At 37.8% G+C, this 13,950-nt stretch overlaps 1 protein-coding gene across 2 annotated transcripts in view; it reads left to right on the top strand.

The window, feature by feature from the left end:
- The window catches only part of LOC138004543 (sorting nexin-17-like), a 34,169-nt gene extending 22,046 nt beyond the window's left edge, over nucleotides 1–12,123 (top strand). The window contains exons 9-16 of one of the 2 annotated variants that reach the window (XM_068851087.1): nucleotides 1–120; nucleotides 3,435–3,497; nucleotides 3,587–3,691; nucleotides 4,761–4,838; nucleotides 7,372–7,455; nucleotides 8,550–8,678; nucleotides 9,615–9,741; nucleotides 9,960–12,123. The exon at nucleotides 1–120 is cut by the window's left edge and continues 21 nt beyond it. In XM_068851087.1, the coding sequence (XP_068707188.1) occupies nucleotides 1–120; nucleotides 3,435–3,497; nucleotides 3,587–3,691; nucleotides 4,761–4,838; nucleotides 7,372–7,455; nucleotides 8,550–8,678; nucleotides 9,615–9,713 (678 nt within the window). In that variant the 3' untranslated portion in view covers nucleotides 9,714–9,741; nucleotides 9,960–12,123. Of the gene's footprint in view, nucleotides 121–3,434; nucleotides 3,498–3,586; nucleotides 3,692–4,760; nucleotides 4,839–7,371; nucleotides 7,456–8,549; nucleotides 8,679–9,614 lie in introns of both variants that reach the window. The other variant, XM_068851086.1, reaches the window with a different exon arrangement.
- Nucleotides 12,124–13,950: the final 1,827 nt, after the last annotated feature.

The following is a 13,950-nucleotide window of genomic DNA, read 5'->3' as shown; positions in this document are numbered from 1 at the left end:
TTGAAATTTTATGGATACATCCAGTTCAAACCATGTTTAACAAACTATCCAGAGGAGGACACAAGAGTGATCATTAGCATTGGAAACAGAGAAGTCAATTTTAGACTTCAAACTCCAAATGTGAGAGTTTACCGATGCAGGCACTGCATATTTTTGTTTTTGATTAAGTGGTGTATGATCAGAAGTAGAATGCCATGTTACAATACAGTCAATAATTATGTTGGAGGCTTTCACTTGAGGAGCAATATTTCAAGACTAACCAACAGGATGAGGATTTTCCATTCTGCACAGTTAGTCTCACTGTCTGAGGTTTGCAGAAATTTCAAGGGCTTGAAATTGAGTCCTGTCCGAACTGGAGGCTCTGAAATGTCGTATTGAATTCATAAAGTGGGCATGTGGACTGGAAACAAGTTTTGCTCTAGTCCTTGTGGGACTTTAACATTTGCACATGTTCCTGCAACAATCAGTTTCTCTCCTTAGTTTCATCATGCATCAGACCACTATTTCTGGCTCTTTGGTTGGTTTGACCCTTCATGTATAGCAGAAGCTCATGGCCTTGAAGCGTTTAACTCTGGTTCAGAGCTGGGTGTTTTTTTGTTTAAAAATATCCTTATTTGGATGTAATGTAGCTTGTGCATTATCCCATGCGTGCAGGTTCGATCTTATTTTTGTCCGTATTTGCCATTTTGGGCATAAAATTGCAAAAATCGTAAAATCCCAGCTTTGTTCCAAGGAAAAGAGTTGTAAGTTACATGCTTCAAGATCATCTTCTTCTGTGTATAGTTAATCATGCAAGACCTAACTTCCCTTGCAAAACAAATCTGGAATATTCTGGTTATTTCCAGAATTTTTCTTAGAATATGACAGAAAATATTTCTAGAAATTCCTAGAATTTACCAGTTTCCTTTTCTGGAAAATTCTAGAAAATTCTAGAATGTTAATGAAACATGCTAATGAGCTAATGAGGAAAGAAATTGCCAGCTTTATTCCAGAAATCATAATCTGGGATCAAATCAGGTTTTTTCCAGCTTTTTCCAGTTAGTTACAAATTCTGCTTTCTAGATTTTTCTAGAAAATTCCTGCATGCTATTAAATGAAAGCATGTGAAGATCATGTATTAATTTTCCAGCTTTTTTCAAGGATATTCCAGTGTTTCATGATTTTCCTCTGCCTTTTCCAAGCACTTAATTTTATTCCTTGAAGGCAATTCAGCCATTGGTAACTTTTTAAATTTATCACAAGTAACTTTACTAAGCTTCTTATTCTAAGCAGTCAATTATGCACAACAAAAACAGGCATCATGTTTTAGCTAGTGAAATGGAACCTTTACATAGCATAATTATGTAAAAGTATGTTATGGGGTTTTTGTGTCCAAAGATAAAAATAGTTTCAACATAGTTTCTACATAGATTCAAAACAGAAAATACACAACACATACATAATTATCCTGCTCCTATAAAATAATATTCCAGCAAATCAGAAATGTGCTGGAAACTACAAAAAATCGATTGTAGGCAAGCTATTAACAGATACTACCATAGCTCACAGACAAAAAAAATAGACGACAGATTTGAAAGCGGTTATATTTTTTATTGCATGAACCTAAACATTTAATTCATGCCAAAATCTTTACAATGGGTTCTTGTTTTACATTTAAAAACAAAAAAAGCTTTAAAATATTTCAGATAAACCACAGAACTACATGTATATAGAAGTCTGCAAAGAGGGATCCCCAAATACATCAAACCATAACTGGTTAAGGAGACAGAATTGGCTGCTACAAGCATTTTTGTCTGCTGTAAAGGACCGTTCCCTGCTGTCCCATCAAAGAATTTTTTTCAGAAGTGTCTCTTCATACTCTTTCATGGCAACTAAAAAAAATACAGTACATATACTTCAATGATGCATGTAGTGGTTCCTCTAAATCGCTGATAATTTCTATTACAATTAAAAGTGTGTGAAGAGTAGACTCATAAGTTTGGGTCTCTACTTACAAACGTCCATAATAGCTTTCTCAGGCATTTTCTGCATTGATTACCATAGTAAAGTGACAGAAATTAGTGTTTTACAAGAAGGAATCAATTGTCAATCGTATACAATCATGTAATTTGCTTAAGCCAAGTTGAGTCTCCTTGCTTCACAAATTGACTCGATGGTGTGAAAATGTGAATTCTACATGCATGTAAATCGTTCGTCATTTTGAAGACAATAAGGCATCAAATCAAATGTTATTCGCTTCACGTTAACGCTTACCTTTTTACTTGAGTTGTTGTAAGCATTTCCTTGCCTGGATCAGCATTTAAAGAGTAAAACTAACAAAAAAATCGTCACCACAAAAGCGTGATCGTAGATGAAACGTTTCAACCGCGCGAAACCTGTAAGAGCTGGACTGGTTACTCCTGACTGCTGACCAAAACGAAAAGGACTCACTAGTTCCCAGTCCGGTCTCTCACGTGTTATCCAAGATGGCGGAAGATGACAAGGAGCAAGATTTGAAAGATACTGGAGTTCATTGAACGGATTAAGTGCTGACTTGGAGTGTTTAATTTTCGAGAGTAATGCATCATGTTCCTTTTGGAATAAGGCCGATTATGAGACTCAGAGAGCATCAAACAAGGTAATCCGTTCATTGGTTTTTCTCACAATCTACATGTATTGAATACATCGAAATAAAAGCTTTCTTTTTTATTTCTCCGTGTACAGAGTGCTTTTATTTTCAAAGTTTGGAGCCTTTAAAGGACATTGCGTAAGCTAAGTAAATGTATTAACTCGAAAGATATCACATTCACATTCATAAGCTATATTTCAGAGAGCTATGTGACCTTTAAATAGTATTGCAATATTAATGGCATAATATTATGCTTTACACAGACTGAACTATGTAATGTAGCAAGTTACATAGTTATTACATAGCACGTAAGGAGCAGTAAATAGCCTTTATATAGCTCAACATAGTTATATGATAAACTTTACATAGCCTTCACATATGTCTGGTTCTACAAGGGAATTTTCTTCTTAATTTTATACATAATAAGAAACTGCATGCTAAACATTTCTTTAACTTTTTATCTGAAAAGAGTTGAATTTATAGAATAAACTATAAATTTATTTCATTTGAGAAATGTTAAAATTGTTAACAAGCTGTAGACTATTGCTGAGTTTATTTCCAGTTTCCTGCAAGAAATGAAGACTGGAAAAAACTGTCATTTTCTGGCAGCACCTGATAGATGTATCAAATTCAAGCTATTTCCAGCTTTTGAAAGAACCCAAAACTTGCAAAAACTTGAAAACAATTTCTGGAATAAAAGCTGGAATTTGATTCTGGAATAAAGCTGTCACATTCTAGAAATTTCCAGAAATTTCCAGAACCTAACAGAAAGCTTGAAATTCATTTTGCAAGGGTTTAACCTGTTGGTACATCTTTTCACTTTTAGAATAAAGTACAAGAAGGCAGTTTTAAAGTGACCCGGATGAGATGCTGGAGAATAACATCAACGGTGGGTGAATTATTGCAGTCATTATTAAAAATCATTTCATTGCTTTTAACAATATTCTCTACCGTGTATTTTGTTTTATTTGTTTACAGTCTGAAATAAATGAAAATGGAGAAAAAGTGGAACATCTAGAATTGGCATTTGAATATCTATTACGCAAAGATCAGATGAAATGGATCATAATTTACAGTGATCAGGTTGGTTTTAAAAATCCTATGTCTTGGTCATGATGGGTGAATTTAGATTTGATTAACACAGGTAGCCAACATTATTAATGGCCTGGTGTGAAGTATACCGTGGTTTGTGTTCAATCACAGCAGCATGATTAAGCACAGGCAGCCCAGACTCGGATGGCAAAAAAAATTATAAGGATTTTTTTGGGAATCTCGATAACAAGCTTAAAAAGATGTTTCACGCAGGAGTAGTAAAAAAAAGGCCATACTTCATTGTCCTGGTAACTTTCTCGCTTGTGTCGTTATTTGCAATTGCCTGATTGAATGCAATTTAAGCGACTATGCAAGCAGTAATCGTAGATTAGAGAGTGCTTTCGAGTATTCTTGGTTTTCACGTGACGTCATAAAAACCTAAAATTAAAAATTTGGAGTTGTTACCTTCGACGGATAAAAGGCTTTTTACAGTGCAACACGCATTACCGTGGCACCCAACAAAGTTTCACATTTGACAACTACGTGTAAATACGTCAACTCAACAACCCATGCAACGGTGTTCAACTTAAAACCGTGTGAACTTTGCGAGGAGTGGTTACTGTCAATAAAATTCGCACACCCTGATAGGCGTGTAAGTTTATAACATAGTTATATTACATTACATTACATTACATTGCATTGTATTCCATAAACCCCGCAAATTTAATCCTGAATATTCCTTGAGTGAGGCTTTTGTTCTTGGAGAATCAGATTAAACAACTGTAGCATGTAATAATGTAGTACATTTTAATGTTGATGACTCAAAGGTGAGAGGGATCACTTAGACATCGAAAAAGTTGCTTTTTATGCTGACCATTAAAGTCGAATGAATGTGTAGTAATGAAAAAATAAGAAGTAACATAATCTTTAAAAAACGAGCAGCAGTGTTTTATCGGGGTTTTTTACGCCTCGTGTTTTTAGACCCGATGAAACACGTGCTGCGAGCTGTTAGGCTCATGAATTATTATTGCGCTTTTGAATTAATGAATAATAATAATAATAATAATAATATTATTATTATTATTATTATTATTATTATTATTATGTGCGTACTTGACAGGCCATCCACATGAGCCTTTGTCTTCAGAGTATCGTTGATGAAATCCTCAGAATAAAGGATGGAAGACCAGTTAAAAGGGTAGGTAAGATTAATTTCTATTGTTTTAGCTCGAGCAGGGCCGGAAAAGCCGTACGGCCCTGCTAGGAACACGTAGGAGATCGTCGCTTTTATAGTCAACCCAGGTCACGCGTGAACAGTATCTTGAACATGTGATCGAAGTCTGCCAATCAAAGCGCTACTTTCACTGACGTAACGAAAGTTACATCGGAAAATCGCAGATCGGATTGAAATTTTCAAAAAGAGACTTGATTTTTCGAAGATCTCCTTGAAATATGGATAGAATTTTTCTGGAGGTAAGAAATTGCAAGGGCGACAATCTGTGCGTTATAGAAAGACCACGCGGTTTTATGCATTCGTCCCTTCTTCTGGTGCGAGGAGAGTTAGATGCAGAAGTTGGACATGCCAATCTTTCTTGAAATTGCTTCCTGGATTGTTGACAAACCCGGTATGCCTCACCTATCGCATATTCCATCATTAAGCAACCTTTCACGAATCTTCCTTGAATACTTGCTAGGTTTCGTTAGCTTGAACAGCTCAATAGATTCAAGGACGTCGTCTGAAAGTTTAGAAGAATATGTTCGACCCCCTTGACTAAAGGCATCATATGTACCATACGTCTCATAATGTCGAATGATTTTCCAAACCGCTCCTTTAGTGACACGAGCTGATCTAGAGATCGCAGATGGTCCCTGCGTAACAAGCAGTAATTTCCTCGTGAGAATGAGGCAGTGTTTCCGCTTAGACAGAGTTGACTGTACTGCCCCCACTCCCCCTTTTATGTCTACACATAAATCAATTTGTTCTATTTTTGAAGTGTACATATTCATGTTGTGTTTTGTATATGTAATTAAGGATTAATTTCACGCGTATTTTCAACGTTTTCACAAAATTGCCCTCGTCGTTTCGCGACTCGGAGAGTTTGGAAAACTTTGTAAATACGGGTGAAATTAATCCTTGATTAAACGAGGGTACATTGCGATTACATGTTTATCCCAGCGCGGTGAACCGCGCACCGGTGGCTCGGTTGAGCATCGCGCTGTCATGCGGGAGGTCGTGGGTTAGAACCCCAGCCGGATCAACACTTCAGGATCTTAAAATAACTGAGGAGAAATTTCTGCCTTTGTAATTTCATCTGCAAATGGTTAGACTTTCAAGTCTTTTCGGATAAGGACTATAAACCGTAGGCCCCGTCTCACAAATACGTTCTATGTTCATAAGTACCCTGTGTGATGTTAAAGAACCCACCTGCTATTCGAGAAGAGTAGGAAATGAAGTCCCCGGTTTTGTGGTTGTCCTGTTCTCTCCAGCAGAAGTGGCCGGCTTGGCCACGATGTCTCTAAAAAGGTTTGTGGTATATATATGAGGCTACCTAAGCAGACACAGCCATGAGTCAAAAAGGGACTTAACCGAGTGCTGGAATATATCGATGTAGATCACATAAAGGGCAAAATTATATAGGAAAGCCCGTTCAGTGCCACGGCAAATGACAGTCAACACGCTCCCATTTGGTTAAAGTTCAATGCAATAAACCGTTGCTGTCAACAGAAATAGCGTTTAAAATGTATTTTATATGTGGTCAAAAAAGCAGTTTAATCTGGAAAAAGATTCTCTTGTAACTTCGCTTGCTCTGGATAAGCAATTGTTAACCAATCAGGATCAAGTAATCATGCCCTCTCGATTACCAAAAGTGCCCTCGTGATTAAGGAAAATGCCCTTCGTCTCAGCCAATCAGCATTCAATAATTTCGCCCCCTTATGTGATAATATATAGGAGTTATCAGTAGTTTGTCTAACTGTCAGCCCTCAATCCTTTTCTTTCTTACTAATCAATCATAATTTATTGGTTTTTTTCTGTGTTACAGCAGTTGCATCTTGCATCTTGTTTCCTTATTGACAGGTCTGCCTGGCTTGTATTCGCGACCAAAGGAATTGACGGCCGCTGGTCTGAACATTTTGAAAAAGCGCGGGCAAACTCCAAATCGCTTTTCGATTTTCGAAATGTCACTCCAAATCTTCGGAAACAACAGGAAATGTCCAAATATGGAAAACAAGAATTCGTTATGTTAATTGAATTTTTCAAATCACTGTTCACGCGTGACCTGGGTTGACTGTAAACGTCCAAGTTATTTACAGCCAGAAAAGCAAATGCAAACAAGATATTATCTTAATTTTCTGTGCAAATTTTTGTTACTTATTTTGTCCAAACTTCATATTCTGAGTGCTCATGAATAGTGCAAAGAGCCCATATGATAAAATGCCTATTGACTGAGTTTAGGTCGGGCCGGACAGGAAAATATTTGGCCCTTGGTCTTGGCGCACGGACCTCACTGCGCGAGGTCGTACACCATGACCTCGGGCGAAATATTTTCCCATCCGGTCCTCTCACTCAGTCAATATGTACATAGCATGGAACGGAAACTATCAAGATAAGGTCAGGGTTAGGATTAATAGAAAGAGTAACTGTCCTAAATAATATGAGGAGAGTGTTTTTGTGTAGGGTACCATCTCTGAATAATCTGCTGATTTATTATATTGTTGGTCATATTTAATAGCCAAAGGATCGCTCCAAGTCAAAGAAAGAAGCAACTCCAGACTTCCATCGACTTGACTCTGTTTCTTCAGCAGCATCAATGGAGGTATTATAATGAAATGGGTTCAAACGAAAAAGTAAAGCTTTTATCAACTGTATTTTCGTGTTTTTTCTGCTTGATTTCCTATAAATAAAAAAAAGAACCCCCTTGACTTGTGTGAACTGTCCTGTAAGCTGGTGCCAGGTTTGATTCTATAAAGGAAATGTGGGGCTGATAACAATAGCAAAACGATAGATCATCTCTCCTGGTGAAATTTCGTGCCTCAGTTTCTAAGATGGACCTCACCAGAGAATGGGCCCACGATTTGCTCAAAAGTGAAAAAAAAAAATGCCGGCTTCATGCCTGAACAAAACAAGAAGCAAAAACTACAATTGTAGTTGCTAAATATTGGATTGTTTTACAGGCAGCCAGGAAATAATATAAATCTTTGAAAAATAAGTTTGTATATAAATTCGGTACATTCGGTTTGTATATTAGTAATATCATAGTTAATGCATGGAGATGGTTATGAAACTCGACAAGTTCCTTTGTTTGATGTTTTTGTCCGTATTTTTGGCCTTGACCTTGCACAAAACACACCTTTTATCGATAAGATAACCAATCAAATCCTTCGATTAAATTATGCGCGACTAATTTGCAAACCCGTGCGAAGCGAAAACAAAAGATTGTACAGGGTCACGGTCAATTCAGCATCGATTGCGACAAAATTGCTCTCGCTTTTGAAGGTTTTAAGGTTTCATAACCAGTCCCTCGATGAACTATGATAATATACATGAAAAAATTTCAGGTCTTTTATTGGCTGAGAGCACGTCAATTAATCCCAAACAGAGTTCAGAAAAGTGAAATTAGTGCAGAAAGTTGAGGTCTTACTGTCTCTTTTGCACTCTATAACCTATTTATATGCATTCTTCATTGACCAATCAGAAACACAATATTCTGTTGAGTATACAATATATAGGCATATACCAGTTGCTATCTCAATCGTCTTAAAAGAACGGTTCTGGCGAATAGGCTATCGTGTGAAACGACCGCAATTCATTCATCCTGTCAAGCTGCTGCTTCCAAAATTACAGGATCTCCCTATCTTGTTTCTGTTAGTTTGTTTTATGCCTTCAATAAATTTGCTTTGATTTTATCAGGGTGATAATGAACAAGAAGGAAAAGTTGTTACAAATGAAAATAACAATTCAAGCTCTCCATCACGTCCAGGCCAAATAGAGCAACTTACGTCTCTAGGAAAGACATCATCAGTCAAACAAGCGTCAGCAGTAAGTCGTCACGGAACGTTTCTTTTCGCAAAGTTTTGTTTTGTTCTGTTTTATTAATCGGTAACGCTTGTTTGCATAACAACCGATGTTGAGCTTTCTTAGTTAAGTGCAAAGCACTGTAATTACTATTGGTTTCTGGCTAGGGGGAAAACAGATTGCACCGAGAAAAATTTCGGGGAGTGAGTAGGGAATTAATCTATATAACCAACAATGACGTTGAGTCCAGGAATCAAACCAAGGTTACGTGATTGAGTGCTCTCACCACTACGCTAACCCTGCTCTCTAAATAATTTTGTGCATATCAAGGGTAACAGATTTGTGGGTACTGGGCAATATTTTTGCTCAATTAACCATGATGACGACAGGAGTGTGAGAGTGAGTGTCCGTGGTGACGATATATGCTTAATTAAAGTGGCACTGTCATGCTAAATTCGCTGTTCTTTGCTCAAAATCTAAAGTAGTACATTAGCTCACACGTACATCACTCCTGACAACCCACTGACAAGGTGTAAAATATATTTATGCCACAAAGAGCAATTCGTATTAATTTTTGGCGACTTTCTCAAGACACCGTCTCCAAACTTCAATCCATTTACATCCTCTCCATCCTTGGGTGCAAACTAGAAAAAATAGCCTCTGTTCACTTAAATGGTTATTGGCAACAAAACTACAGCGTTATTTTTTGGTCTTCACTGATGCAAAGACGTCTTTTAGTGTTTTGAAGTTTGACTAAAATAGCGTGACACTGCTCCTTTAAACAGTTGTGGAAACTCGCGTATCTCTTCTCAAAACGGATACTTCTTACTTCATTTCAAAAGATTTCGTTGTCAAGACAAGATAATTGTAGTGTCTTTCGAATACAGAGGTGTGAAGAGGCATGATCATCATATTTCTCTTAGCCAATTCTCGTTTTCTTTTTCTTCTTTTTCGACACAGGGCAAAACTCAAGTACTAAAGCAGAAAGTACCCCAAACCAGCAACGCAGCCGTGAAAACAAATGAAGTTTTTGAGGGAATTGGAGATGATGACCTCTAAACGGCACTTCGTAGGGAGTTTAAGCAATAGACCTTTTCGGCTTGTACATTTTGTTTTCCCAATACAGATCATGTGATAATACTCAGGAGGTTTGTTCCTTTGTTTTGTTCATTAAAATGAGGGAATGCACGCACGGATATGCCTGCATGCACTCTTTTTAATTAACAAAACAAAGGACCAAGCCTCCTGAGTATTATCACATGATCTGTATTTGGAAAACAAAATGTACAAGCCGAAAAGGTCTATTACAACGACAACGTCGGCGAAAACGTCACTTCAAAATATAACTTAGCGCTATCGCAAGTACTTCGTGATTGTTCCGTCTGGTTAACCCTGTACAATACGGGGGAACGATCCCGTAAATGGATGATTACGAACGGGTTTAAAGTAACTTAAAGTAACGGTAGCAAATAAATGGTTCATTGTAGTATGCTCACGTTGTCGTAAAAACTTAAAATTTGATGATTTCACGTTGTTGTTTTGTGTGGAATACGGCAAAGAAGTGCACGGAAATTCGTGCTCACGTGCAGGACGGTTATTTTTCCTTTTTTAACCATTAACCTTCTTGCTTTGTGGCTTTGTCGTTGCCGTAGCCGTCGTCTGTGCTTAACTCCCTATTGTGTATTCCTCCGGTATCTGATTATGCAAGAGTTAGGATTAGGGTAACCCATGGTAGTACGAGTCGCGCAACTTGCAAACACTTTTATACATTAATTGCTTCACGCCAAAATGTTTGTTTAGATCTGCACTGATTGGAGTTAATTACTATAAGAAATTTCGGACACTGACTTTTTTGAACAATTGCATTTAAACGACTTTCACTAAAAACTTTGATAAAGACGTTTCCACAGAAAACCTTCGGTCATCCTCGGTTTTCGGTCGAAACGTATTTATCAAAGGTTTTAGTGAACGTCGTTTGACGTTCAAAAAAGTCAGTGTCCGAAATTTCTTGTAGTAATTCTGCAAACTCCTGGCTGCAATTTCAGCATATTTGGTTGGAGTCAGACGACTGAAAACTGGCTCATTTTCACATGGGTAACCTGATTTGTCTGACTTTCATCAACTTTGCCCTTCTTCTAGTTTATTGAGATTAAGTCAGCAGATCAGTATGCGAAGAAGACAGACAAAGAAGTTTGATAATGTTAGCTTTCCATTCGGATAAGTTCTCTCAAATGCAGACCTCATTAAGTAATATACTGTTTAATATTGCAGTGGTAAGCACTTATTCCATCCGTGTTGGCAATTTCTGTACCGGCACAGATGTCTTTCTATTATGGTTATTGCAACCTTCAACTGGATTTGTTTCACAGCAGACTTGAAATATCACACCAATTCAGCCTTTTATCTTCAATTACAACTTTACAAATTACAAAATCGGGCCGATTGAATCTTCACGAAAGGAATCGTGTATAGCAAACGCAATGGCCTTATTTTGTGTGCTTCTAAATATTTGCATCGAAAAGTAAATGGAACCAAATATTCGCTCATTTATCACAGCTGGTTTTCTGACATTCTGACTAACACCAGCAAATGAGTAGTCTTTGTTAAGAAAAACGATGTTAATTTTATTTCTCTATATTTTGTTATTGACACCCTATACGATTTTTTACTCATTAGCTTTTATTACAATATAGTTGTCAAGTTTAAAACGTATGACAGGCTGAGAACCATGACATTGATGCTTTAACAAGAGGGATACGTTTTAAGGACTGAAGCGCCATTCTTTTGACCAACTCTATCCTTGTTAAAACATTAGTTTCTTATGGTAAAAATGTCGGGTAGTAAAAAAACGTTTCGATCGCACTTCGGTCATTCTCAAGTTTGAAAATTGTTTTACAACAAATTAATACATCTTAGTAGAGGTGTAAAAGTTACTTAACGTCTCTTAAGTAAAAAAATACACGCTATTTTTTAATATTGCTGATAGTTTTAATTTAGTTGTGGAGACAAAATGAGGGAATCCAGATTTTGGATTGAATTCCGTCAAGAGAGAACTTGGCACGAAATTAGAAATTTCAAATCCACTACACATCACGCCAGTACAATGCACTGGATTCTAGGTCGATTTCCCCACCAATTTTTATTTGCCAGTATCAAAAATACCATAATACTCTTTGTTTGTCCCTCCAAAATTTTGCATAAGCATTGTTTCCAGTTTCACTTGAGACCATTTGAACCCTAAAAATAAAAACAATTCTTATGCAACATTTTGGAGGGACAAAGAGTTTCAACTTAAACGAACATATAACATGATAAATGGTGCGAAACATTCATTGTGAACTTCATTCAATAAATTCAGGCTAACGTATATTGGTCTCAACATATTTTACTTAGGCATGCGTAACGCACCTTGTAAAAAATTGCGCATATGTAATTGGATGAAATAAAGTAGTTCTCTGTCATAAAATGATGTTGCCGGATGGTGTCATTTGAGTTTTTGCTATAATCTTGATTGAAAAGATGATTGGTCGAGAGTATACATCTACGAAGTCACAGAAGCATGTGAAGTTGACAGGATCAACCTCGTCCCCAGGAGCTTTCCCCTTCCAAGGGGAATTAAGGGAAAGGTCCTGGAAACGAGGTTATCTGCAGCGGATATAGATGGTTTTCACCTGAAGACACAGCAGCCATGTTGATGCACAGAACAATAGAGCAAAAAGTCTTTTGGGAATTTGACTCTATGATAATGCAAAACATGAGCCATAATAGACCATTTTCGAAATATCAAATATTCAGCTTGATGGGGAGGCAGTGAGGACGAAAACAATAGAAAAACTTTGGAATGAACGTGAAAAATATTAGCATATCATCCGCTTTCCTTTGTCTTTGTCCTCAGAAACTCTCTTTCAAGCAGAATTTTAATATATCGAAAGGTCTATTTGCCATTGTTTTGTGCACCAACATGGCCGTCTTATCACGTGATTGAAAACCATCCATTGAGTTCATTCAAGCACACTGCATGCTAACACTTTGGAATGAACGTTTTGTCTCATTGTGTAAGTGACATTTTATTAGACTGCTCGCAGTCCCTTCTGAGTAAGTCGAACTGCCCGCTTTGGTCACGCAAGCGAGCCGAGGGAGAATGGAGATAGAGCGAGATATAGGGACTGCACACTCATCTGTAACCGACGCGTTCGGAATTTTCCGTTGCACCAGTAACTGAACACTCATCAAGCTTCTAAATACTGGAAAGTATATTTTCATTTTCAAGAGTCATTGTTTCGTGTGGAATAACGCTGAATTTCTTGAAAAAATATAAACCAAGATCTTGCGTTAAGGTGCGGCTGATCGATGCAAACACTGAAACGTTATTCTCTACCAGTTTGTTTCACTGCTGTGAATGCTGGGATTGGTAGTTTAACAACACTCCCTATTTCAGCACGCGCTGACCGAGTGATAATTCATCATTTCAGTGTCTTCGATATTCCCTCTCCCGTTCCTGTCCTATTTGAAATGATCTTTTCCATTCTAACCATATTTCAATAATTTTCTGCCGAACAACAGTTGGAATTGCCTTTCCTTGCACGGCCCGGAAGGCACTCATTTCAAAACAACAACCGAGAGCAATGGGGAGATTACTTCGCCACATAAACACGAAGTTCGGGGCGAAATTGCCAAGTTCGTTTCAAAGTTTGCCATTTGATTAACAGTTACGTAATGAAATTCCCAAGTTCGAAGCGAACTTTGGGAATTTATAACGAACTTCGCAAACCGCCTGTCAAAAGTTTTGTGAAATCCACTGTAATTACTTCTTGTCAGATTCTGATGCCAATGTGTCTTCGATTTTCCTTTGGAAAAGAAAAGATAAGCACAATATGGCTTTTAAGGTTTCGATCATTTATCCCTTCAAATGGCTGAACCCAAACAAGCGCTGAAACTTGCGGTCGAAGTTCTCCTATCGGGCAAGTATGTTATGGCTGTGCTACCAACTAGGACCAACTAGTTTCGGCAAGACCATAGACTGCTCGCAGCAACCTCGTTCCCAGGGTCTCTCTTCTCTGCCTACCTTGTCGTTGGGAAAAGAGACCCTGGGAACGAGGCTGTGCTCGCAGTCCCTTCTGATTTAGTCGAATCGCCTGCTTTTGTCACGCAAGCGAGCCGAGCGAGAATGGCGATAGAGCGAGATATAGGGACTACAGTCACTGCACGTTCTTCTGTAACCGACGCGTTCATAATCTGCCAATTGCCCACGCAAGGTTTTGGCCCAGAGTCTAAAACCCGAGGAGGCAACCTACAA

This window comes from Montipora foliosa, chromosome 5 (assembly GCF_036669935.1).
Source record: "Montipora foliosa isolate CH-2021 chromosome 5, ASM3666993v2, whole genome shotgun sequence".
In the NCBI taxonomy this organism is placed as follows: Eukaryota; Metazoa; Cnidaria; class Anthozoa; order Scleractinia; family Acroporidae; genus Montipora; species Montipora foliosa.
Note: the sequence above shows the minus strand (reverse complement) of the source record. Positions and strands in the feature narration are given on the sequence as shown.